Source organism: Pundamilia nyererei, unplaced genomic scaffold, assembly GCF_000239375.1.
Source record: "Pundamilia nyererei isolate P.nyererei 1_Seehausen unplaced genomic scaffold, PunNye1.0 scaffold00005, whole genome shotgun sequence".
NCBI classification, from domain to species: domain Eukaryota; kingdom Metazoa; phylum Chordata; class Actinopteri; order Cichliformes; family Cichlidae; genus Pundamilia; species Pundamilia nyererei.
In genome coordinates this window covers 1,083,856-1,111,653 of record NW_005187406.1, presented here as the reverse complement: position 1 = coordinate 1,111,653, position 27,798 = coordinate 1,083,856, and the positions used below count along the sequence as shown (strand labels likewise).

Genomic DNA, 27,798 nt, shown 5'->3' with positions numbered 1-27,798 from the left:
TTTGGAAAATGAAGCAATAAAAATAAATTAGCCACAACTTTTTATTGCTCACTTTCAATGTGATGCTCCAGCAAAACAAAGGGGTTGATGTGTAACATTGTGTTACCTCCCTCATTTCTTAACACTCTGCAAGCATTCAGAACTGAGTAGACAGATGCTGTATTTTATTTTATTTACATCTTAACAGTTTAGTGTTTGCTTTGCCACATTTTTTAATTTCACAAGGCCCCAAATGTAATTAACTGGTAATAACTCTACAGACCTGTGGTAATTGCAGAATCTGGTTAGTCTTGCAAAAATAAGCAAAGTCTTCCCTTTAAAAGGCATCAACTGGATGTAGGATGCTCTAAAATGCATTATACAGTACAATGTTAATATGTTATTTCAATGATGTAACCAGATAACAGAGTCAGGAGGCCTCTAAACTGCATTACTTATTTTGTGTGACAAAGTCACTGAGGTTTTTTAATGATATAAAACAGGAAGTGGTTTTCATTTGACTTGTGCAATCTGACTTTGGAGGCCTTAAAAATAATGGATGCTATAGTAAATAAAAGAGTCTTTGAAATCTTGCACTCTGATTTATGGAAAATGACACTCATGTTTTAGTAGCAAGAAATGTCCATTAAATTAACTGCATATACACAGCAGAAATATTGTTGTCTTATTATTATTATATTTTCCTGAATTCCACCGCCACTACTTATTCCTGTTTAAAGTGAACAAAACTATAATATTCTATATCAGAATTAAAAACTTAAATGGTTAGTTTTATAAAGAATTGTGATCGGAGTCACAGAACAGTAACCACAGCAGCAAATAGTAGCAAAATACAGAAAATTATTATTGTTCCAGTTTTCAAAAACCAGCAGGATGTGATGGACACCACTTTCTTGGAATGACTTGAAGACATCTGTTCCTGCAGGATGGAGCCTTAATTTTGTCCTCAGTGAGCTTCCACAGATTCTCGACTGCATTAAGATAAAGACTCTGAGACAAGCGTCTCATTATTTTAACGTTATCAGGTTGAAGGGAGCGGTTTTAGCTGCTTTGCAGTGTGACAGAGTACATCATCGTCCATAAAAATTGCTGACTGATTGGAATCTAGGCAGGACAGGAAGAGTGTGTTGGTTAAGGAGCTTCTGATAAATGTGGAATTTATTGCTTCCTGTCTGGATAAACTAAATGAAACTGACTCTCATAACTAAAGTGATGTTTGGACCGGTTCTCTGTTGGCAAGATTTGGCCTAACCGAAGTTGATGACAGGCTTGGTCACTGGAAAACAGACTTTAAGTCTAAAATCTTGCAGGCAACAGTGGACTGTGTGCCAAGAATGAACTTGAATGCACTGTTTACCAGTGAATTTACAAGCATTCTGCATAATAACTGGTGTCAGTAAAGCTGAAATCATTTAAGAATTTGGCTCGTGCATCAACCAGCTTGTCTTGCAACTGCTGAAAAATTCATCCCTTCAGCCTCAAGCTGAACAACTGCCATCAACAACCGCCAGCTCACCATTTTGCAGAATGCTTGCTGGCAGTTAAACAGTTTTGTGCTGCATTAAAAAAAACGAGGTCTTACTCCTCCCGTCCGGTGAAGGTGTAGGAACGGATCCACGGGCTGGGGATGGAGATGCGGGGAGCAATGCTGAGTCCCGGCAGGTAGGCGGACAGGGAGCCCTCCAGCAGGTCGGGGCTCCCGCACGCTGCATATTCTGTCTTGCACACATACAGGCACTTGGCAAAGAAACAAGTGTTGTTTGCTGTTTGGGAAGCAGAACAAAAACGGAAGAATGCAAAATGAGTTTTTCTGTTCACTTCCGATTACATGCTTTCCAATCAGCTCTGCCTTTCCCTCTAGCTGGATGCCATATCAACAGCAAGGAAAAACACAAACAAACATCAAACTGAGTAAAAAATAACTCGCGGATCATCTTAGCTTCACGCAGACATGCTTGTTTGCAAAGATATGCAAAGGGCAGAGATAAACAAGCTCCCAATCAGATGCACAGCTACTGAGAAACACTATTCATGTGTCAATCAAGTATTTGAACTATTGTAAAGGAGTTTATATTTAACATACAGGCATAACCGTTGAGTCTAATCTAAAGGTATTACTTTGAGGAACTGATGTGGTTTTTTTTTTTACCCGGGGAGGTGAAGAACACAGCTCGTAGGTCTTCATTCTGGGTTACTTTTAGGACTTCACTAGTGATGTTCACCAGCCTGCCAACCACTGGAGGAACTCTCCGGAAGTCTAGGATCCTAGAAAATATATTGATGTGATTCAGAGGAAAACCTTTTACTCGTGTAGGGAGACAGCTCGTGCTGGCATAAATATTAATGCAGTGTAAACCTTCCAAAGGTGATGGTAGTCTTATCTAACTTTAAATCCTCATCTCACAGGAGCCCACGCTCCACTTTCACTGATTTTACTGATTCTTATCAGTGAATGAGTCCGCTTGACAGCCGCCGTGCTGTGTAATCCAGCTGGCTGCGTTCATATAAACTATCGAGAGCTTGTACTCCCCAGAGGCAGAGTTTTAGTCATGTCTCGCAAATAGTAATCAAACAACAATCAGCGTGTCATGCCGAATTGCTGTTTCTAAAATGGTTGGCATTCCCCAGCCCCTGATTGCGAGTGATAATGATGAGGGCTTCTGGCAAGTGAGACACAACGAAGAGAGAGAGGCAACACACTGCCACAGATTACACACATAGCAAATTAAAATTTAAAAAAAGAAAACAGGAACAGGAGTTGTACAACATTCTCACTTTTTAAAGAATAACTGATAAAGTATGAGCAGATAAGGAGAAAAGGCACTGTTTGAGAGTAATTACAGTAATTGTTCGAGCTGTTGACGTGGTGCTGGAGTTGTTTTCTGTCTGTGACTTAACACTGTGTGTGTGTGAGTCTGTTAATGATACCGTCTAGTTCAGATGAGTGAATCACCTCGCCTCAGCTAATGTGTAATTGCATAAAGATAAGTGTGTCCTCATCTGTGTCCAAACACTGTGGTTCGAACTGATCAGCAAGTTGGGAAATCTGAGGGTGTGCCAAAATGTTGCAATCTTTTTTGAGGCTCCATGATACATTCGTTCGCACAGGGGGACCTGTTTTTTTAGACTTAATTGTTGGAGACGGTTTGGGATTTTAAGGATGTTTTTGAATCTCGCTATTACAAGAATGCTGCCACATCGTCTCTGAGGATTCTTTAATTTCATCACTTTCTCTCTAAGACATAATGGATGGATCCATAAATCTAAAAATGGATTATTATTATAGGGTCTTGACCTTACAAAATCATAAAGGCCTTTAGATGACTGTTGTAGTGATTTGGCGCTATAGAAAAAAAATGAATTAAATTGGATTCATTTTTGGTCAATTTTAGGATTTTTGTTTTATACATTTTAGAAAGAGTTTCACAAAGTTTAGACCCGATCCTAACATCAGGATGTAAACTTCAGCATGGAAATGGAAAAATCTAAAATAAGAATTTTGTGAAAGGTCACTTGGGGCAAATTCTTTAATTTTCATCTGCATGTCTGCAATTTGGGTCTGCAAAACTGCCAGCCACAAATTGATACATGACACTTTGATGTTAACACCGGCAGTTGTAGTTGCTAGACACATCTGCCAAGTGCTTCTTAGCTTATTCAAGTAACTAAAATGTACCTCTCGATCATGTTTGCAGTACCTTTTGGAGCATTTTTAATGCAAGTATTTATTAATTAGCACTAATTAGCAAACATTTGTGTATGTGGATGCAGCTTGCTAGCCTAGCTAGCTAGCATTTGGGATAACTAAGAATTTTGTCACCTCCCTCAAATGCGATTTTTTTCTGGCTTCATAATAACAAAATTGAGCCTTTAGAATAGAAGTTAAAAATGTGATGTCATGCATCCATCTTTTATATACAGTCTATCGTTGAGTGTCCAAATACTGTCATCTAACCATGCGGATTTTAAGCTTGTTTGTTTACTATATTCACATTCTTAGTGTAACCAATCACAAACCAAGGTGGAGCTTACCCCAGCTGTCTTAAGGTAAGAGGTGGGGTACATCCTGGCCAGTCTGTCACCGGGCAAACACAGACACTCACATTTACACCTATGGGCAATTTAGAACCACAAATTAACCTAACCCCACTAATAGCATGTTCTTTGGACTGTGGGAGGAAGCTGAAGTACCCACACAGACATGGTGAGAATGTGGAAAGTCCACACAAAAAAGGCCATGGCCAGATGGTGGATTAAAACCCAGGAACTTCTTGGTGTGGGGCAACAGTGCAAATCATCGCACCACCATGCTGCCTGCTGTGATGACATCAGTCACTGAAGTTATTTAGAGGCACAGAGGTGGCAGAGCCTAGCTGGCATACAGCTAGAGGCAGGGTACACCACAGACAGATAGCCAGTCTATTGCAGTGTATTGGCACTGCAATAGACTGGCTATCTGTCCACAGCTGTCACTCACATTCATACCTTCTGGCTATTTAGACTCACTAATTAAAATGAATCAAAGTGATAAATAAGCTTTTTTTCCTCCCATTTGGTCGCATTCGTCCTCCCTCCAAAAACAGTCATAGTACCTTTATATATACAAGGACGTAACTGAGATCAATAAAATAACATGTGTGCAATCAACACTAAAATTACCCCCAGCAAGCCAAGCAGTCATATAACCACAGTGAGAGGACACTAAAATTACCCAGTCTAACAGCAATGACCGAGAAGACGTGAAATCAGTGAGGGATAATGAGGCTGCACCTGTCCAGATGAAAAGCAGCAATCTCTGCATTGTGTCTCTGGAGGTCAACGAAATAGAAGACGTCTTCTGGAGTCTCCTCGTCCCTCTGCTGCCTGACACACACACACAGACACACACACGTGCACGCACACAGAGCGATCAAACTGTCAGTTCCAACACTCTGCAATATATAATCAAGACATTACAGGTGGCCAACTCGAGGCTTTTGACTGACATAAATTCACACAGAACATGACATAGACTGTGTACTGTAATAGCATGCTATGTTACCTAACTCAGCATTTCATGTTTTTGTGTGATTTCATTGATTTCACCAACTGAAAATAACCAACTAGATTTCCTCACCTCATTGGTTTAAACATGGCTTTAGCTAGGTTGCGCATTTTCAGGGCCAGTTTCAGGTGATGTCCGCTGGGCTTCACCACTGTGGGAAGACACACAGAAACATGATGTGTGGTGCGAGATCGAGACGTTTTTTTGTACCACAACATTTGCCCTACATGACTTCCACTCCACACTTATCTCAATGTTTTTGGCCAGGGAAAAGCAAACAGTGAGCAGCATGCAAACTGACTCATTATTTTAAGATTTTAGATTTGCAAAATGTGAATCATTGTCTGGCCTCGCCCGAGTAATAAGGTAATTGGATGCACCCTGCGCTTTCTCTGACTGGCTCCATATTGTGTCACAGCAGTAGTCCAGATCAGCACATACAAGCAACCCCCTCCCCACAGTGCTCAGTGAAACTCCAGGTTCTTAATAGTTAACAATCAAGCAAGGTTTATAATATAAAACCATTTCTGGAAATGACTCAACGCGAATCCAGCTGGCACAAACAGCTTCTGTGGCCGATGAATTACGTCGCTCTTTGGTGAGTGAAATAATGAGAAGGTTAAATTTAAACTGTGGGGGGTAGCGATTGTTTTGTTGCTTGTTTCTTCTTGGCAGTGAGTGATGTTTGTGTGGCCATGCACTTCACTGCGCAGGGATGCTGACAAAGCACAGACGAGACAGGTCAGACAAGTCAGCGTGGAAGAAGAAGAAACGTAGCTGGGAGAAAAATGTAACATATAAAACCAATAATGAGCTATTTGTCCTCCTTAATGTTTACATTTCTACCTGCAACGCTTTTACAGCACTTACTTAGTGAACAGCTCAGTAGCATCTATTGTTTGGCACGTCACTAACTTTCAATTATCCATCCGTAGCTTTGGTTTGCGTGCTGCTCAGAAGTAAAGTAGGAGATGGCAGCGTAGGTGGTAAGAAACGCTGGCTTCCCTCGGCGCGTGCAGACATCAAACGCTTAATTAGGAGCTCTGCCTTTGAACGCAGACTAATTCCTGGGTTTTATTTGCCCCCAGAGCAAAGTGTCTTATACAGAAAGACAAATCTGGATTTTGGTGCCAATAGAAAAACCAAAAATCCTCACTATCACAAAGGCAACAGTGTGTTTGTCTTTCATGGTACTGCCAAGCAGAAAAGGCAGAGTGAGAGAGAGGCAGACAAACAAAAAGAGAAACAAAGAGGCTAGTGAGAAATCAGACTCATGCGGTTGCACAACATGAGATATGAGGTAAAGAAAATAAAAGCCCAAATCCCCGAATGGATAAAAGGCTCATTGCAGGTGGCAATGACGTTGTCATACCTTGGGTGCAATCACACGCTCCTTTTAGGGCTTTCTCATCTTGAGTGTAATCTGTAAGACAATGAACTTGTTAGGTAATAAATTAGCACACTTATTGCAGGGAATGTACCTGTCTAATTCCAGAAAAGTAATGGGTGCTAGATTTGCCATCTGCATAAAACGCTAGCTGAACAGTCCTTACTGTAAAAAACATTAGAGTCCTGTGCTGTAAAGGAGCTTTACAATACAATACAATCAGCTGTTTGGTTGCTCTTGTACTGATATTATATTATATCTTTCCTACATCTTTCCTATATTAACAGAAGCGTTTTTCATTGCATATTTATTCAATTATACTGCACTACATGTAAAATTCCACCCAGTTCACAAAATTAGACCCCATGAGGGATATGACAGTACAGCATAAACACAGGAAGCCGATACTCTTTCCCTGACATCATCGAGCTAGACGCTTCAAATCCCATCTGACCTTCACCTGCACTGATAACTGTCATGCTCTGCATGTCCTTGATAAGTTGAAGGACAGTAGGGTCATCACGGGAGTACAGAGCATAGCGGTTTATTCCCAGGTGGAACTTCAGCCAGCTGGTATCAGGGTCGTAGGTCACCTCATGATTAGTCACAGTGATGTTAGCCAGAGCCGCTGCCAGACTGTAGAGCTTCATATGTCTGAGGAAGACGAATAACACATAGGACAGATGTTAGCTGTGGGATACAGGATGCTGTCAACTCCCTATTATCAGAGCCCTAAATAAATGGTTAACATATGTAAACACATCAATTTTCTGTAAAGCCATTGTTAATCCTATGTTATTTAAAACAACAGAGTAGCTGATTTAAAGAGATGCTTACACTGAACCTAAGATGACATGCTTAAGAACTGCTGGTAGGGACTGACAGGCAGGCATCTGAGTGTTATTAATATGTATTAACTAGAATATTCACCATATAAAGCATGCTATTTATTTTTGCTTTACCCTGCCTGTAGATGCTGCTTCCTCTGCATGCCACTTTGCAACCCAATCTTCTTTTGAAAAGAGTTGTCCTGACTGTATTAAATAATTATGGTTAGTATTTCATTTTGCATGGGCCACAGATTTGGAGCTGCATGCTTTGGTGCCAGACTTTCCTGGCATAAAGTCACATTCAACAGGTTTTTTGGAGCTTGTCATACATTAAAGCAAAGGAAAGAAAAACATGTTGTGTTATAAAGTACTTGTTCTATTTACCACTTTACTCCTGCCTCCATTAGTCATTTATAGTCAGCCAAGTTTTATTAGTCTCTTATATACAGGCTTTTTACTGTTTCTAAATTGAGTTTTAACAAATCTAAACTGCCCAGCCCCCTTTCCCCTCCAAGTAGGAATAAGAATAAACTGATACCAAAAGAAATACTGTCTGTGGTAAGAGGGGCACCACATGACAAGGGCTGACCACAGTGAGTGGGATTGCCATTTCTCCACCCAAACAAACTCCATCACAGACCGGATAACAAAATGAGATAATGGAGCAGAGCGCTAAGAATAGAAGTTTGTTTTTCTGTCATTCCTACCACCTCATTCATTTAATTTGACGTGACACAGAGTAATCAGGCCGCTGGACAAGTGCAGACAGCAGAGCGTGTATCCAAACACACACTGTGGGAAACAGATAAGTCACGAATGCACACAACGAATGCAGTAGATGCGATGTTTAGACGCTGTTGCAATATTTTGCAATAACAAGCCTGTGAGCTGCCTTTTTTTTAGTGCACATTTGTAATGCAGCACAGCGGGGAGATCCATTGGTCATAATTCTTCTTATTTTCCACTGTGAGAGCCCAATATCTATATCTCTCTGAGGGAGACAGACAGACAGCCTCACAAGCCAAGACGGCTACAACTCCCAAAGATTGAGATGGGCCCCGGCAGTTTTAAAAATCCTTGTTTACCTTAAAGAAACCGTTCCAGATGCTGGCTCTCAGAAGTGACGTGTTTGTCAGGGTTTTCTGACCCAGCCCACATGACACTGGAGTTTTTATGACGCACAGAATTGTCTACAGATCCGGATGTCTGTCTGTGGGTGTATGCCTGTCACCACGAACAAAGTGCATCCAAGTTCATGGATATGTGTTTGTGTGTGTGCCTCGGGTGGGTTTGGCCCCAGTGTCACTGACCCTGCCTCCTGACCACAGTCAAGCCTCAACACGTGCTACCACAGTGGGAACTCTGAGCCAAAACGAACACGCAATTTAACAATAAAGTGAAGTAACTCCATCAAGTCACGCATTGCAAAATCAGTGGCATTATTGTCACAACAAACATTATCTTAATTTAGAATGATGAAACATGACACCAGAAACTGACCTTTCCCAGTGCGACACCTTCCTCCTATAGTAGTCAATCAGCTGTTCCACCTGCAGCAGTCTCTCTTCTGGCCCCAGAGCCGGAGTCTGGATGTTGTATAGAGGGTGAGAGAAAAGCCTCACCAGTTTTGAGCCTCCGTACGCAGGCTCAGACGTGGTGCCGTCCAGGAGTGGTGCAGAAGTCCAGTTGGAGAGCTGCGGCGTGGCCAGACCCCCCTGGCTGGGGGGGAGGGTGAGTTTGTTGGGGCCACATGAGCAGGAGTGTCCCGATGTCAGGCCCTTGCTCCGCATCTTTGGCAAGAGGATGAAGTAGAGGTCGGCGGAGAAGATGGCCGTGAGGGTCACAGCTAATAAGATGCGATCTCTTCTCATCATTGAAACAGAAGGAGGGGGGTATAGGGGGGGCAAAGAAAGCTGAGCAAAGTCCTGGCTATGTGCTGCTCGGGACTGTGTGAGGCATCACTTGTAGTCTCCCTCCAGTCTCGCACACACACACACACACACACACACACACACAGTCAGCCAGGCAGAGGCAAGCAGTCACAGGTTGGTCCAAGTCTCTCTCTCTCTCTCTTTCTGTTCTCTATCTGTGTTTCAGTCTGTTTCTTCCAGCCTCACTTTTCCTCCTCCTCCTCCTCTCTTGGCAGCTACTGAAGAAAGTGCCGAGCTGAGAGCGAGCATGTGCTAGCAGCAGTCAGTGACAGTCTGGCTGCTTCCAGGGACCTGCTGCTCAGAGGAAGAGCGAGAGAGAGCGTGTGCAAGTGTACATATAAGCAAGAGCGAGAGAGAGAGAGAGAGAGAGAGAGAGAGAGAGAGTAGAGCATGTGGGTGTGCATGTGCAGGTATGTACACAAACATCAAATTACAGGTTAGCAGAGGGAGAGAGTGGCGAGTGCAGAGGGGGGTGCAGAAAACACAACTCTCACACACTCTTGGAGAGCAAAGTCCTCGGAACACAACAGATTTGAATAAAACCCCGTCCAGCTGGCGTGGCGGGTCTAAGGCAGTGCCAGCGCTTGTGTGCAGGTCCAGGTCCGGTTTTCATTATCGTGTGTTTAAGATGGCCGCCTTCCTGCGTGATTTCTGACAGGAAGATTTAAATCTGCATGTTTAAAATGCACAGGTGTAGAAATGAGTTAAGGTGGCGTGACTGTGTTATTTCCCCCAAGAGGGGTGTGGAGGAAAGTTTCCCTTCCTTATCTTATCTTCTTGTCTCCACCCTACTCCTCCTCATGAAGTCCACTTTCACTTCTTGTCAAAGCTCATTACGTCCTCTCATCTTCTCTTCATCGTCTGCGCTCCTTGCTCGTTTCTTTCTCTCTCCTTTTCTTCTTTATGTTGCCTCTATTTTTGCCTCCTTTTAAGCTACAGACCTCCAGTCTGTCTCGCTCCAGGCAAAAACTCCCAGCTGCGCTTTCCTTCCTGCTGTAGTTCCCACACACGACTCCTTCACCTCTCTTGCCCTGAACCACACTGATACAAACGTTCCTAAAAGGCAGCGCAGGATGGGAAAAAAGAAGTTGTTGCACAACTTGAAATGAGGAAATGAAAAGAAATCCAATACCTCACTGTGTTAGAACACTTTTCCTTATTCTTTGTCTTCCTGATTCCTGACTCACAAAGTCTGCTTGTCGCTCACGTCAACCGTAAAAGCCCTAGGCAGCTTTATAGTGAAGCAATGTAAACCTCACAGGGCTTTTCCCAGCCTGCATCGGCACTGTTGTGGTATTTTGGAACATCTGTCGTCTGCTTGGCTGTATGTGTTTGTGTGTGTGTGGAATTCTGGCAAAGTGATGTGTTGATGTCTGGGAGCAGCTCTCCAGGGTGTTTTACCCCCTCAGAAGAGAAAGCAGGGCGAGAGAAGCTGTTGCTGATGTTGGAAATCAGTGACAGGAAGCTTTAACCTGCCAATTAGCCAGACTGTAGATGAGCTTTGCCACTACAACCACAGTTTCCTTTTTTTTTGGTCTTTTTTACGAGTCAAAGAAAAGGGGATGCTGTTGTCTAAAAGCAGACACAATACTATGCAAAAGTTTTGTGCCACCATTTCTAGAACCACTCATTCCTTTATGTTTTGCAAGGAAAATGAGAAATAGGTGCAACACAAACTTGCATGGGAATACAATATCTAAGGGAAAAATATAGTTTGTACAATTCTAACATTGAAAGCCAAGATTTGGCATGACTACATTTATTCTTCAACACAGCCTGAAGTCTCTCAGGCAGGCGTTCTTGTATTTTATGTCATGTTTCTTTTCTTTTCTTCACTGGTGATGTGCTTGGCATCATTGTCATGCTGAAAAACGAAGCCATTGCCAGTCAAAGGTATTGCATGGTGGATCAAAATCTGATGGTACTTTTCCGATTCTATAATTCCATCAATTTTAACATCTCCACCACTGCCTGAGATAGAGCCCCAAACCACAACAGAGCCTCCGTCGTGTCTTAGAGATGGCTGCAGACACTCTGTTCTTGTTTAATTTGGCATCCCTCAGCCTTTTCTCCCCGTTTTCCTTCCTTAAAAATGGCTTCTTGACAGCCAGCCTTCCACTGAGACCATTTCTGCTGAGTCTTCAATGAACAGTAGATGGATCAGCTGAAGGACCAGATGCATCTCTCAGGGCCTGTGTCAGGCATTTGCTGGATTTGTTTTTCTATTTTTTAAGAACATGACTTTCAGATACTGTTAATCTGTAGTAGATGTATTATAGGCCAGAAGTATGCAGAATTACAAGGAACATGAACTTGCGCTGCCAGAACAGCCCTGACCCAGGAAAGCATGGACTCCATAAGACAAATGAATGTGTCTGGGTTTATTTGTATTTATACCACAGAAACTGCCCTGAAAACTCAACATTTGTGTTTTCTGCCACTACTTCTTTTGCCCTCCATTTCTCCAGTCTCCTCAATTTTTTTAAGAACACACTGCACACCATGCTTTAAATCATCTTGTTGGTGTAATAATATTGTTTTATACTGATCAAACTCTTTTTATCTTTGACAATTTTTACAGAGTCAGGAAAAAAAGTTTTTTTTATGTTACTCTGAAGATGGTCAGGTACTAGGACTCAACTGAAAATGACTGAAAAAGCAGTCAATGTCCAAATAAAACCTTCGAAAGACTTTCAGAACATTTGGAGAACTATTGCTAAAAGCAACACCCCCTAAACAAATGAGAGTGGCTCAAGACTTTTGCACAGTATTGTATTTTTACATTACGTATTTGCGTAAAGAGTACAAGGAGAGGTCACATTTTTCATAACTGAATAAATCATCTATTTAAGTTTCTCCTGGTTGTACTTAACTTTTAAGGCAACAGTCTTATTGGAAGCTTTCAAGGCAACAAAATGAAATTCAAGCCATATTTATGCTTTTATGCCAACGCATAAAAAAGACAGGAACGTTAAGTTGTAATGACTTAAAATCAAACCATCCGTGTTCATGAGCAGGCTGGAGATATTTCTGACAACACATTTGGTGGAGTTCACTCATGCACTGTTGACTTGAAGATGCTGGAGGGGGCAAAATGCTCTGCGGATGACTTGCCCTGTTTGTCCAAGCTGTGTCTGTTCGCATTTATCCCCGGGAAGCACACTAGGGAAGAAGCTCTGAGCATGCCTCCACCCCCGCTTGAACATCCATACCGGTACTTAAACTAACCCAGTTCTTCAATGACAGGAAAAGTGCGTGCAAAGATGTTTCAAAATCGAATGTATGAAGAAAACACATGAAAATAGGACATTGAGTCTTGTGTCACCAATTTCTGCAATTTAGCCAAACTGTGATGATAAGTACAGGGTGGCTTTTGTTGAGATAAAGCGATGCGATGGCTCTGATGTTTTCCTGTCTAGATGACTGTTTGGATGACCTAGAAGTATCATATCAGGAAGCTTCAAATTATCTGCAAAGAGCTGCAACAAGTCAGACAGCTAGACTTCATTTAAAACTACTTCAGCTCTCTGTCCTTCCATAGTTATATATCATTCTTTTTGCTATAGCTTAGCATAAAGTGGGGAATTACAGCGAAACAGCTCAGCTTTTTCCAAAGGTAACAAAATGCTAAGCATCCCACTATACTGTACAAAAGCGCATAATTTCTTCATATTTTGCTAGGAAAATGGGAAATAGATACAAACACAAATGGAAATAGAGTATAGTCATTTTCTGGGAGGACGACTATAAGTTGCACCCACTCAAAAAACAAAAACACGAATAGCACAGAGAACAATCCCACCCCAACCTCCATAAAGTTATTTCTCATTGTTACACATTGTGAGCTTTTAGAGGTGCTGATTAGGCAAATCTCAATACTGTTGCACAGAGCCAGGCAAGCCATTTACATAATTTACACTCTACTATGCTAGGCTAGCACACCACCATCACAGTGTTGATATTTCCCAATGTGTATTTTTTTCTTTTTGCATATAAAAGAAGTATATTATGAATAAATGGGCCAAACAACAGACATTAGTTTGCAAACATTAAAGTGGAATAAGATGAAAGCTGAAAGCGAGGGACAAAGGGCAAAAAAAGAATACAGCATATGAAATGCAGAAGAGACAGTGCAGTGACACTGAAAATCCTTCCAGCACAGTGAGTTCATCGCATATTCAAAAGGACATATTCAATTTGCTGTTTCAAAATAACTTCATAAAAGGAACACAAAGGAACAATGTTCACGTTTGAATCTCTTTCTACATCTGACTCACTTTTTTCTTTCAGACGCTGCACGCTGAGCTTTGAGCTGCCAGTCAAATTTTGATAAAACACACAGCCGATTGTGGGCAAATCTTCAATAAAGCCTCCTGGAGAAGGAATGAGTGAAAGAAAAGAAGAAAAAAATCAAAACCAGACTTTTCAATATCAGAAAACACAAATATAAGACTTCACAGATCGATATTGGGAAGACATTTTTCAGCATTTTTAATTCAGATCACAAATAAAGACGTTAGATTAATCAGTGCAGGGCTCCTTCTTCTTGACCTCTCAACGGTCAGTCCACATGAACTGAACTGGCAGCTACAGGAAAAACATCCTCCATGTCTAGGCCACAAATGCACAATGTGGTAGTTTTATGAAAGGGACAGGGCTGGCAGAAGAAGAAGAGGGCGAGAGAGGATGAAGAAGATCAACAGAGGGAGAAAAGCAAGAAAATCAGAAAAGACAAATTTCTCACCAGATGCATCCTAAACAGAGTAGCAGAACTCATTTCTTGCTTCTGTTTCCGTCCCATTTTACTTTCCCATCAATCAAGCTCTTTTGGAAAACTTTAGACTGACTTCGGTTAAAAAGGAGGTGAAACCGAGCTGTCGCATTCCTGCAAAATTGATCGAGTCTTTTATAGCTGCATGTGCTGACCAGTGCTGACCAGTATATCTGTGTTGTCCAGAACCCTAGACTACAAAGCTACAGTAGCTGTGATCTATAATATACCCCATTTTATTGTCTGTTTTGCTCTACATGGAACCATAATTTACACATCGTGTTCAATGCAACTTGAAACTAGCAAATGAAAGCACAACATAATTAGAGAAACATGAACAGTGGGTGCATTTTTTCATAAACTTCAAGACAATTAGAAAGAAGAGGAGTCGCCCCCTGCTGGACAACGAATGCACGTTTATGCCACTTCCACTTTGGCCTTACTTTTCAGATCTGGAAGCCTTGTCTGTTCACCTGCTGTAATATAAATTAATACAAATATCTAGTCATCACATGGCAGCAACTTTTTGCATTTAAGCATGTAGACATGGTCAAGACAACATACTGAAATTCAAACCGAGCATCAGATTGGAGAGGAAAGGTGATTTAAGTGAATATAAACGTGGCATGGTTGTGTGTGCCAGACAGGCTGCTCTGAGTGTTTCAGAAACTACTGATCTACTGGGAGTTTCCAACACAACCATCTCTCAGGTTTACAGAGGATGCTTCAAGAAAGAGAAAATATCCATTTAGCGACACTTGATGTCCTGTTGATGCAGGATCAGAGGACAATAGCCAGACTTCTTCAAGCTGATAGGATGGCAACAGTAACTCAAAAAAACACTTGTTACAACCAAGGTAAGAAGAGCGTCCCTGAATACACGACATAATGAGCTACAGCAGCAGAAGACTACACCAAATATCATTGATGTTACCACAGAAGAGGAAGCTGAGACTCTGATGAGTCTTGATTTCTGCTGTGACATTCAGATGGTGGGATCAGAATTTGTCATAAACAACATGCAAGCATAAGCATTTCATCCTGCCTCGTATCAATATTTTCCTGGCAAATTTTTGGTCCCTCTTGGTCCAATATCCTCCATATTGTTGCTGAACATGGTCATCTCTTTATGATCACAGAGTAGCCATCTTCTCCAGGCTGTTTCCAGCAGGATAACATGTCATGTCAGTTCACATCATCTCAAACTGGTTTCTTGAATGTGATAGTCAGTTCACTGTACTTAAATGGCTTCCACACTTACCAGATCCAGTCCAACAGAGCACCTTTAGGATGTGGTGGAACAGGAGTTTTACATCAAAGATATTTAGCTAAGAAATCTGCAGCACCTTCATGATGCTGTCGTGTTGATATGGACAAAAATCTCAGAGGAATGTTTCCAGCACCCTGTTGAATTACAGCAGTTCTGAAGGCAAAACGGGTCCAACCCAGTACTAGCAAGGTGTATTTAATAAAATGCCCTATGAGTGTATATTCTCATTTTCCAAAAAGCAAGCTACACGTGACATGGGCGAGGGTGGTGGTCATGTTGCCATGACAACAAGAAGCAACAGCCAGGTGTGATTAGTGATTAGTGAATGGTCAAATAATTGTAAAACATAGGAACCCAGGGTTTGAACATATTTTATATCTGTATTTTGAACATCGTCCCATTTAAAAACAAAAACAAATGCAGTACTATGAATGTTTTCCAGGTGAGAGTGTTTAAAAATTTCCAGCATTTAAACTATATCACGTATTCTTTCTTGTTTATGACTGCTGCCTTTCACCACACCATGAGGTTTGGCTGCTTTGAAGAACTACAGACTTTGACATGGTTGGACAGGGCATCATTTGTCCTCATTCTAGTCTAGTATACCAAACTATTTTTACCATAAAGACTGGAAAAAAACAAACAAACCCTCAAACAAAACACCAGCAGTTTTCTAGTAATTCCCCAACCAAGGTACAGATCACCAAGCTGATGTGTTAACTAGTGAGCATTATTGGTTCATTGAGCACATTTTGTTACCTTTGGAGAGAGCTTCCAAATTCACACAGCTTTTATGAAAAGGTCAGCTATTTGGTTGCTGTAGCTTAATATTTTTAGAATAGCAATGGACAATATTAATCTTCTCATGGAACATTTGGCAACAATGAATTTCCAAAAATGTGGAACTATTCTTGTAAGTTCGATTTGCAGAATTTTTGGCATTTGTCTGGGACAGAGTGGATAGAAAAAGGATGAAAAAGATGAGTTATTTCTTACTGCAGACACAAGACACCAACAGAACATAAAAGAAGGTATTCATGAAGCTAGCAGGAGCAGAAGAGAGGGGATAAGATCAAGTAATCAGCACAAATCTCACCAGCAGGACCACCTGAGTCTGAAGAGACAAGAAACAGCCAATCAGCAGCGATTGCTGTGGTCGATGTCCTCAAAGAGTCCTCTCCTCTCGTAACACAAAGCTACTGTCTGGCAGAGGTCCTCACATGAATACTGAGACACGCATAGACAGGTACAGATGGAGGATGAAAAACTGTGTTTGCATGAGGGAGGGGTAGCTAAACAATAGAGCTAAATATGACAAATGCACTCAGCAGCAGCTGATGTTGTCCTCCCAGGTTACCATAGGTTGCTGAGGTTGCTCGTGGTCATTCACTCCTGCTTGGGTGGATGAAGCTGAAAGAGGATGGATGACAAAAGACAAAGAAAAGTGGGTAAAAGCATTCATGTGTATGTCTGCCTGGGTGTGTGTGCAGAAAAAGCACAGCTAATCGCTTATTTTGGCAAGTCCTGAGCAATGGCAGACTGTGAGAGGAAAGTGTAGGAAACGTCTCGCAGATACACACCCTCACACACCAACCTTGAGTATTTGTGGGTTTTTTTAAAGAAAAAACATTCTGGCCTGTGTGTCTAAAGGAGAACATTGCCCAAATGTTCCAGAGCCGAGCTCCAAACTTTGCAGGAGGAGAATGTGAAGAATGCTCTGACTCTTCTCTTCATAATGTGCAGAAATTGGACATGATAGAATCTGAGTATCAGGTTAGATTAGCTTAGAAGGTCATCCTGACCTGCACTGTTTAACCCCTTTTTATGAACATTGTCAGCAGCAGCTGTGCAAACTCACATATGTGTGCAGAAGGTTATCTGATGAAATGGCTAATTACTGGAAGGGGTAGCCAAATGTTACTGGAAACGGCCTTGATTGTGTGTGTGTGTGTGTTTACCTTCAGAACACCATTCTTCCTGTGAAGTCTGATCACGGCTAGTAGGGTCAGGTACTTGATTTTGGACGTCACTGCCTTCCATATTTTCATCTTCAGTCCTCCTCTCTTCTCTCAGATTGTTCCGTGTATTCCTGAGAGTGTCAGAGCAAAACAATACCAGTGTTTACTTGAGATATGGGTTTTCCAATTTCATGCACGTCAAGCTCCTGATAGACAAGACATGGGTCAGTGATCCTATTGGATGAAGATTTGTCACAGAGGCCGATATCTGTGAGGATGTTTGTTGTTAGATTTGATTCAAACCAGAGCTGTTACTGCTCTCGATCTCTGTGGTGAAGCATTTGAGTACTCTGTGTGCTCCTTCTGTGTGTGTGTGTGTCTGTGTGTGCGTTTGTGCGTGCGCTGCTTTAGTGGATGAGTTAAAACTGACATAATGACTTCAACATATGCAAGATTTCAACTTCACAACTTTACAAGCTAATAAGTGCCGGCAGAGCATTTTTATTGTGATAAGCAGTTGACATTAGTGGTAAAATGAGGCTAAAGATACTTTAAAAGTTAATTTGTACCATCTGTGACGCAGTTACATACATGAAAAACTGCTATATTGTGAAGTTACGATGTTTACACTTGCTGTGTCAGATATAAAAGATGAATTCTCAAAGTTACAATAACTGAGTGACAATTTAGGGAGCCAGTGTTTGATTTATGGCTGCACAGTAAAAATGCCCTAAAGAGTTGTTTTGAATTCGGTTGTTCAAAGGATGGTGCCTTATGTCAGTAGTTGTCACTTCTGTACATGTTTATAATCATTGCTGAGGTGGGAACTACATTTTAAAAATCCAACTCTATTAATTAGGGCTATAAAGGTTTAGTCAGCTAGGATGACTCGAATGGAAGAAAACTGTTTCCTAGGTCTCAGTCTGTGCAGCTATATGCATAGTATGACCTGCACTGTGGTTGAATGAGGTATGGTGTGTTACATTACTTCCTCGTTGAGCTTGCTGGGCTGGAATAATGGAAAAATCCTGGTCATACTGCTGGGTTAAAACCTGGTAAGCAAACATGTAAGCTGCTTTGTGAACCTGCCCTTACAACCAGAGTATGCTAAAGGACACGTGCGTGTTGTCTAGTGCTCTGTGGGTTGCTGATTAAACCACCCACAGAATTTGAAGCCAAAGTGGCAGCAGCAGAGAGTGGTGAAGTGCCATCCATATAAAGAGTATAACTGACAAGAAGCTGCTTGAATGAGTGCTAAAACTCAGAACTGAGTTATTATTTCCCACTTCAAGTTCTGTTGTATCAAAGTTAATGGGATTTTATTATTATTATTATTAATATTATTATTATTATTATTATTAATTTCTCTGTCTGAAATAAGGTCTGTCTTTAATAAAAATGTAGGAGATTTTCCAATTTTGTTCTATAATATAAAATCTATAAAAACAAAACAAACACAATTTTAAATCTTTTACACTTCCCAAACCTGTAGTTTGCTAAAAAAGAAAAGGAAAAAAAAAAGAAGTGGCTAAATGAGGCTATGGATGTTATTAGGCCTATTAAACATCATCGCAGTCATTGACTATACATAAAAGATGGCCACATGGTAAGTTATTACTTAATGTTATAGTAGCAAGCTGCTACATAAATTTCACAATGCACATACGCAAATAATTATTAGTAATTCCTGCTATGATGAGCATTTCCTCTGTCACCGTGTTGGTTTTCTACATGTGATTAGAAAGGGCAGGTGTAACTGTGGAACTCCACGCTCATTGGCCCTGGTATATGTGTCTGTGCATGCTTTGTAAACACAGTAACATTTTCTCGCTTGTCAGTCACAACGATTGACAGGCAAGAAGCTAATACTGTGTTTACAAAGCAAGTTTTTTTGGTTTTGTTTTGTTTTTTTATTCAATGTGACCCAAAATTTGTGACTGAACCTTTCTAGAAAATTGTCCAAAATAGTCCATTTTCCCATTGATTCTGTTTTTTGCAACCACATCTAATAGTTGGTCTTCAGACAGACCTGGAAGTTACATCCAGGTTTAATATTGTCGGTGGTCACTACTTATCACTAAAAGTGGCCTCACTCCTAACCCCCCACCCCCACCCCTTGGATCTTATGAAGGTGGAAAAAAAGGCTGTGAGCTTGTTTGTTTCTACTATTGGAGCAACTGCAAGTTTTACTGCATCCAAGATTTTTTATCTCCAGATGTGCTTATTTATAGCCTAATATTGGTGATAATTCATAAAGATGATCTTGTTGTAAATGTCACAAACTTCACATAAAGCTTATTCTAAATTTAAAAACCTACAAAAAAGTCTCCTTTTTTATATGAAACAATGACTAATGAAAAAAACCACCATCCCTGCAGCACTCTATTTACACTTTGGCTCTGTCACTCTCTTCCTCACACAGACATTAAATGTACACTCTCCATAAGTTAAACAATACTGTTGTCATGATTTTGCTCCTCGTGAGGTTTATGCAGACATTTATTTATATTTCTAAGCATGTGCTGACTCTGTCTTTAACTTTAACTGTGCTTTTTCCATCCCCTGAAATTAAATTATTCCTGACAGCTCTCTCCTTCATGGTCCATGTTACCCAGCATGTGACAGAAATACAGAGAGCAAAGATGTGAGCCAAGCCAGAGTTTACGACCTTTAACCAAAATGAAGTTTTTATTAAAGACTCAAATGTTTGTGGAACAGTGAGGGAAGTTTATTTTGGAGAACATGTTCAATCATGACGTACATTTCTTACATTTCATGCTTATATTAGATTTGGTACAAACCCTGCACTGTTGATATTATCACTTATTGGACTTGTCTTCTGTTTGATACTGGCAGCTTTAATTTGCCACTCTTCTAGTTGTTGATACTCTTGAATGATCTAATCTCAAAAGACTGCCATGTTTGCAAGCCTCATCTTGAAACTTGGCATGTATAATAAAAATTGTGCTTCAAATTATTATGTGTGCAATCACTTTTAGCATTTATTGCCTCTAATGAACAAGGAGTGACGTTTTGGCTCAATTTTATTTTCTCTCTACTGACCTCTTACCCTGTGTGTATTAAACACATTTCTGTCAAGACCACTAGTCACAATAAAAATGTTATTTCCATCTACAGCTGTTTATATCTGGATGTACGGCCCTCTGCTGGGACCTTCCACCATACCATGCACAAGCATGGAAAGATGCAGAAATGAGCAGGGGCATGGGAATGCACGGTAGACCTGACATTGATTAAGTTGGATACAGCATGAACAGCATGAAATGGAAGAGGTGGGTTGCAAAGCAGATTGCAGAGGAAGCAAGCCAAAATAACTCAAATAGCAGATCCAGAACCATCATCCAAAAATGCTCTCTGTAATTCTTTATGTTTTTTTTTTAATAATTAATGAAGACACAAGCCAGTTTACCTACCTATGATAAGTTCCTGGGTCAGTGATATTCCACGTCACCTCTTGCCCAAAAACCCCCACATGATTGCCGTCCTCTGTCCATAGTCCAGCAGAACCATCAACTGATGCTGTCAGGACAAACAGTCTGTCAAACACTTCAAGGACTTCCACACATATCAAAGCCCTTTTGTGAGCCCTCCAAGATTGCAGCAGTGGAGGTTGTTCACAAGTTGCCTGTATGAAGAAAAATATGTCAAGTATATGGGGATATGAGGTGCAGTGCACCCGGTGCAATCTTATTCCCAGCACACCTCAGGTTGGATGTCCACTGCAACGGAAGAAATGTCCCAAATCTGAAGTGAGCCCGTTGTGTCACCTGAGACCAGAATGGTGTTTTTAGACTGATCTGAGTTCAGGCTAAGCACACGCTCACCTGGCTGCTCTGGAGCGTAGAAATGACCTGGAGGGAAAAAACACAGAAAAAATAGACTTGTGCTCGTAAACTCATCCAAGCATAAAGTAGTAAGTACAATCTAAAAGAAATTTGCTTGTAACAATAGACTTGGATATATCTTTATAGGCAGTTAAAAAGTCTGCTGGTTCACTCAAAAGTGCATGCAAGCAATTCTATTTATATTCTGCTTTTGTACCATTTTCAAGAATTCTTTCTTCACTTCAATAACAAAAGTGCTTCTGAGACAAACTGCAAACCCTTCAACAGATTTTAGTTGTCACCTGCATTCCTCTTATGTCATGATTTCAAATCCCCCTCTCTGCTGGAAGCATGCACAGACACATAGATACATATATAAATCTATACAGACATACAGTTCACTCAAATGCACTCATGCAAGCCTGTACCCATATGCAGTGGTTACAGTGCATGAATCCCACACCACTAAACACAGATGGGATCTGGAAAGAGACATAGTTGTGGGCTGCCAGGAATGGTACCGGCTGGCAGCCAAGTCGACAGTTCAGCCTAACTGTCACTGCTTGCAAGGGCTGTTTGTAAATCCTTCTTATGGGAGGAGGAGAATTAGAAGTGACGGATGATTAAGAGTTTTTATCTTAGATTAATGTTTTCTACTGCAGCATCTTTTTTTTTTTAAAGGACCTCACATCAATCTCTTCTTTAAGCTTTTTCTTGTGCATCCCACTCACCATAACTGTGATTGTCATCAGTGATGCTCCAAAAGCACAGCCAACCACCCTGGGATGACACTAGGACACCCTTGTTTCTTAATTGTTTCCTGCCAGCTCGATGCTGAAGGAACAAGATGCTATCCACGGGGAGAGCTGACCTGGACGCACGCAAGCAGAAAGAAAACCACAATCATGAATATGTCACTATCAGCTAAGGATGCAAGATACTTGACTTCATTTATTCATCATTTAATTAACTGTCAGGAAAATTTATGAGAAATTAGTTTGATTATGTCTTCGTTACTTTAATTACTTATTCTTTTATACCTTTATCATTCATGCATGATGATAAAAGGAATACCTTTTTGAGTTCTGACATTTTACATCTATTTGATATTTCAATAATAATCTGCATGTTATTTAAACATTTGTTAATCTAAGCTTTTATTGTGTGTTATCGTCAATAAAGACTGCAGAGAGCCAAAGATAAATAATTTTTTACCACGCCAGCAACAAAATTTGATCTGGGATACAAGAAACACGATGTAAATTAGTAGATAAATCATTAGTAAACTGATCCATGCTGATTTGTTTCGTGTCAAAACCTGCAAGTCATACACATCAAGTTTAATAGTAAACCCTCACTGACTGCAAGACAGCACTCGGAGCTGCATCTCCTTACCGTGCCTGCGTCCCTCTCTGCAGGTGGAGCATCGGTCCTTGTGTCTCCATGCTCCAGATCACTACCTCTCCATCATAACTGGCTGTAGCAACAACGCTCAGAGCGGAGCACTGACACACAGCCAAGATGTCTGATTTGTGGACACCGCTGGACTTCCAGGACGTGTCTGCTCTCACCTTCAAGTCCTTCAGTGCACGAGTAAAAGAAAAATAAAGCACAGCTTAGTGCACAAGCATTTTGGTTGAAATGATGATAACTATATACCTATATACGTTTATAAATGAGGTGAAATAACCTGTCTCTTCTGTAGAAGCTCTACTTACTTCCCCAGGTTGCTCATAAAAAAGTGTACCATGTTGCAGTAGACTTTTTTAAACAAATTATGGCTGTGTGAAGAATTTGAACTTACCAGGGGCGTATATATAACGTATGCATATATATAAGTGCAATTTACTGATTTGTGATTGCCCCTCTAGGTTTTGGAAATGAAAAAAATATATAACGAAACAGACAAGCTAAGTTCTGCTTAAGCGAGGGACTTTACAGTGAGAAATATTATGTAACTGGGCAGAGGAAAGGAAAAAAGCAGCATTAAGAATCTGCTGCAGAAGCATAAATACTCAGTGCTACTACTGTTCGCTTTAACAGATGACTCCAGCCACAGAGCAGATGGCAGCTGAAGGTTGAAAGGTAAAATGTAACACAAGAATTTGAAGCTTGAGAATAATGTGCAAATGCAGACTGTTATATATTTATACACTGAGACCTGTGCAGCAGCATGCATAGCTGTAGGTGGATGTGGGTTTGTATTTATGCGCTGAAAAGACTTTAGAGACTTTCTTCACTACTGACAGGAAAACACAAGACTTCTGAATTATTATACTGAATATGATGGGACAAGTTAGTGTTACTATTGGAGGAAATATTTTCTGAGCCTAATTTGGACCACAGTCTTCTTAAGGCCAAGTTGTTGTTGGCATTCTTAAGAAAAACACTTAAATGTTTTCTGAGTCTGTACTAGATTAGTCACTATGGTGACAGCTGTTTGTGTAGGACTCATCACGCTGCTTTTAACATCTGGGAAAGAACTTGTAGCAAGAAAAAAAAATATGTCAAGGCTAAAACTCTGTGAGACTAATTTTATAGCATCTTAATATATCTGAGCTTCTTGGGTGGACTGCATTACCCAGAATCACCTGTCAATCAAAAGTTTATGTAATGCATTTAATACTTTGTTATGTTGTTCTTTCTTGACCCACAGCTAATGAATTTTTTTCACTGCCTTTCCAATCTGAGAACCAGCAGCTACTGTCAGATGACTAAGAGTGTGGAGATGAAGGTCAGTGTTACAAATGCAGGTAAATTTAAAAAGCAAACATAAAAGTTAATCATTATCAAGTTACAGCAAAATAGTTCTGAGAACACATTTTAGCGTGTCTTTTGCTGCCTATGGAGGTTCTCAGTCATCCAGATCACAGTAGTTTTGAGAGCTTGAAAAGCCCTCACGTGCTTCAACTATTTTTCTTTTGTCCCTAGCTGGCGGTCGGCAGGGAAGGTCGTCCACCAAGCCAATACGTCGCTGTGGGTGCCGCAGTGTTCTCATCTTTGTCAGCGATGCACTTCCAAGACTTGCGATCTGGCCTTGACCTTTTCTTGCTTGAGGATTAGACGTCATTGTTGAAGATCGTCTTCAGTTTGCTTGATCCAAGTCTTCTTGGGAGCGTCATGCTTGATTCCCTAGTGTGTGGCCAAACCATTGTAGTCGTCGCTTCTGGATCAGCTCTTCCATCTAGGGCTGATGGTGACATTGACTACGCATTGTGCTGTTGCTGAGACGGTCACGGGGGGACACCCGGAGAATCTGATGCAAACAGCGCACGTGGAAGACCTCAAGCTTGTTGAGGTCGTGCTTGAGGATGACCCAGGTCTCGGATCCATAGAGAAGAATGGGCAATACTAGTGCGCGGTACAGTTGAATTTTGGTGATGAGGGTGACGTTTGTCTTACGTGCTTCATCTACCACACCTTACCTATGTTTCTATATATTCATACAAGCAGCATAAGATATAGGACATTCTGCCTTCTTCTTTCAAACTCTCAGTGCTTGTTGTTCTTTACAGGACTGTTTATCTGCACCTAACCAATGCCTGATCAAACCTGATTGGTCAATACTGCAAGCCACAACAGAAAAGTTCCAGTAGCTCACATTCTGCTGTTTGCCTACAAATTCAGCGTGTTCCTGTGACGATTAGACATTACTGCTTTTGGAAAACTTACAGTTATCCCTGTCAACACCACAGGCCAGCTGGTTTCTTGCTGTGTTGAATATACACGTTACATATAAGTTACGTTGAATATAATAATTTTAGGTGCATTTGTGAATGCTTGTCTCTCTTTGCCGTTTGCCTTGTGATTGATTGGTGACCTGTCCAAGGTGTACCTGGCCTCTCTCACCCTATGACACCTGAGATAGGCTCTTTGACCCTGAAACAGTAAAGAAAATGGATGGATGGATGGATGGATGGATGGGTGTTGACTGTATAAATGGCATCCATGGAGCTTTTTTTTAGATAAAAGACAGAGCCGAAAAGGATAGTAAAACCCAGAGTACCAAGTCAATCTTAATTTTAGGATATTTTAGGATGGAAAGATAAACTATAATCCTCCCTGAAAATACGTTTTCTTTCTTCTCTGCAAAACTAGAGCGGGAAGAAAAACATTGTTTTCCAGCCTGGTGTTCAGTAACCCTTAAAACTGTATTTATGTGTGGATTATAACTTTAACGCACCCTTGATTTTACCTTGTCTCCTGCAATGCTGTACTGAGTGATGCACTGGTTCCACCCCACAGCCAGTAAATGGTTGTCATGGAGGCAGGTCAACCCAGTGACTTCAGAGTTGGTGACGGGCTCCAGCTTGTGTAAGTTTAGGCCATTTAGTAGATTCCACACCTGCTTGGGGAGTGGCCAACACTCTGATTTAAGTATTTTATACATTGATGCATTACAGCCAATTTTCTTTCTCTATATAATAATAAGTAATAAGATGTATTGAACCTTAATAGTGCCATTACGAGCTCCCGTGATTAGTCTTCTGTGAGAGGAGTCCAGTGCCATAGAGGAGAGCACCTCTTCTCCATGAGCATTTAAAATGTAAAGCCGCCTCCTTCCTGTCTCTACATCCCACAGAAAGACTGATGAGTCAGCATGTCCAGTCACCACCTGCCTCAGGGTGGGGTTGTACAAGGCGCAGGAGAGGTATGGACCCTGTTTAAATTCTGTCCTGAATTCCTCATCAGTCAACCAACCACCTCCTCCTCTTCTCTTTTCTGACAGATTGAGCACTGCCAGGTAATCTTTGCAGGCCACCACTAAATGAGGTTGCATCTCATCAGGAAGAGGAGGGCTAAGCAACAGGAAGGGGAAATTTCCATGTTCTGGGATGCGACCTGGTTGCAGACAGGGAAACTGCAGACGGAGAACTTTCAAACACTGATGGGTAGAAATGTCCCAAACTCTCAGTTCCTGGCAAAAGAAGACAAATGCATCATCATTAATTCGAACATAAACAAGCTCTACTAGCATATATTCACATAAAATATACAATTATGTATGCATTTATGGTAAATCCTAATTCACTCACAGCATCTCTAGAGTAGCTGAAGATCTGCCCGACATGTTGGTAAATTGCAACATCTAGTACCGTGGTGTGGTGACCCGGCAGTGTGGCCACAGGACTTGAAGTCACATATTGTGACCACAGTCTGACTTTTCGGTCAGAGCCTCCTGTAACCATCAACTGTAGGGACGCGTTGTAGTCGAAACACTTGGCTCCCTGACATGAGGCAAAAGCATTAATATCGTATAGTATACAGAAGATGGTGTTTTATGCAGGTGAAAATATAAATGAAGTGGTGGTAAATGCTTCTTTCCTTTCAAAGATACATGACTGCGATTTTTGTTTTACAATGTTCAGACAGTTATTTGGAGAGTAAACCTTGGGTTTCAAAAAAACAAACAAAAAAAAACCAAACCCATTGTGAGTGACAGGAAGCATCAGTTTTACTCCTTTCATAGCAGCCGGTGACACTGTCTGTTTCTGCATACTGCTGTGTTTGCTCTTCTAGATAAAACTGGCCAGTTATAACACTGTAACACTGTCACACTAGGACATTTAATACTATATAAAACTCTTTCTCTCTTAAACAGAGTTTATTTTCACATGTCAACCTGCCCTCGTAGGTCTGTGTCACCCAGTCCCCAGTGCTGTGACACACAGGTCTGACTGACATTGATCCAGATCAGAAGTGGATAACTATGAAAATCTGCCTATTTCCTCTACTTTTCTTTTTCAAAAAATTTGACAGGCAGCTACAGAGATATTTCTCTCATCTGGATATTTTAACATCTTCAATAAATAATAGCCACAACATGAGAAGTTGATTTGAAGTTGCTGAAATTGTATACAGAGAAATGCCAGCCTTTGGGGACATTTCCTTCTTTCATGTCTAGCGTAAGTAGGACAATAATGCAAATATGTAAACTGCAAATTGCAACTTTGCTGTTCTTACTGTTGCTGTGAATGGAGACATGCAATACAATTTACTACTTGTTCTTTGTTCCAAGTTGCACAGTGAAAATTAAACAAAAATGTCACAAACAGGAAAAAGAAGCAATTCACCTTCAAAGTAAAAGTGTGCCTTTTGTTCATACTGGTAATTTTAAAAAAAACTTATAAAATATGAAATAAAGATAAAAGTTTCCCAATCACATGTTCTGTATTTTTATACCGGACCAAAGTGAAACTACATTAAGCTAACATTTTATATATGCAGACCTTTAATCACAGTTCACTTTTGCTACATCGAGCCAAACTGTATTTTGTGTGAACAATAGCCCACAACAGGCAGTGATGTTACCAGATCTTATAAATAAAACAATTCAACTAAAATGTAGAAGGCGAAGGGGAGGATAAGAACACATTTGATTTAATTTCTTCAGGTATAATAAATGTAGCCGTTGAGGCCTGTTATTCAAAATAAAACAGGTAATGTTAATGAGCTTATCTCCTGACATCAACGGAGTTGACCCTGGCTTGGCTCACTCTAGCATGTAGAGGCCACATTAAAATGAAAGCTATAGCAACTGTTTTCACTGCAGATGACATATTACATGTTCAGTACTACAATAATTATGAAATATTATAAATAAATAATGCTCACAAAAGTGGTCCAACCTGGTGCTGGAAAAATGTATTTTTGAAGTGGCCAATGAGTGTATTATCAGTCAAACTGACCTCGTTACCTTGTTAATTACCTGGTTAAATTTCCAAATGTAAGGCTCCTGCTTCAATGACACATTCATAAAGA

The 27,798-nt window shown here is 40.8% G+C and overlaps 2 protein-coding genes across 4 annotated transcripts in view; both read right to left on the bottom strand.

Moving 5' to 3' along the window:
* The window catches only part of fam20a (FAM20A golgi associated secretory pathway pseudokinase), a 15,811-nt gene extending 2,262 nt beyond the window's left edge, over window positions 1-13,549 (bottom strand). The window contains exons 1-8 of one of the 3 annotated variants that reach the window (XM_005721654.2): window positions 13,470-13,545; window positions 8,762-9,486; window positions 6,892-7,085; window positions 6,417-6,467; window positions 5,117-5,195; window positions 4,771-4,863; window positions 2,150-2,265; window positions 1,583-1,763 (exon numbers count right to left, since the gene is read on the bottom strand). In XM_005721654.2, the coding sequence (XP_005721711.1) occupies window positions 1,583-1,763; window positions 2,150-2,265; window positions 4,771-4,863; window positions 5,117-5,195; window positions 6,417-6,467; window positions 6,892-7,085; window positions 8,762-9,135 (1,088 nt within the window). In that variant the 5' untranslated portion in view covers window positions 9,136-9,486; window positions 13,470-13,545. Of the gene's footprint in view, window positions 1-1,582; window positions 1,764-2,149; window positions 2,266-4,770; window positions 4,864-5,116; window positions 5,196-6,416; window positions 6,468-6,891; window positions 7,086-7,393; window positions 7,440-8,761; window positions 9,487-13,469 lie in introns of those variants that run through there. The other 2 variants (XM_005721656.1, XM_005721655.1) reach the window with 2 other exon arrangements.
* Window positions 13,505-27,798, bottom strand: LOC102199875 (WD repeat-containing protein 49-like). The gene is made up of 12 exons (XM_005721657.2): window positions 27,746-27,798; window positions 26,073-26,264; window positions 25,487-25,954; window positions 25,232-25,381; window positions 22,432-22,616; window positions 21,768-21,907; window positions 20,915-21,063; window positions 20,626-20,837; window positions 17,192-17,322; window positions 16,591-16,643; window positions 16,330-16,460; window positions 13,505-13,565 (listed from the first exon to the last, which is right to left on the bottom strand). The coding sequence occupies exons 1-11, from the start codon at window positions 27,791-27,793 to the stop codon at window positions 16,371-16,373; spliced, it is 1,818 nt and encodes a 605-aa protein (XP_005721714.1). The 5' UTR covers window positions 27,794-27,798; the 3' UTR covers window positions 13,505-13,565; window positions 16,330-16,370.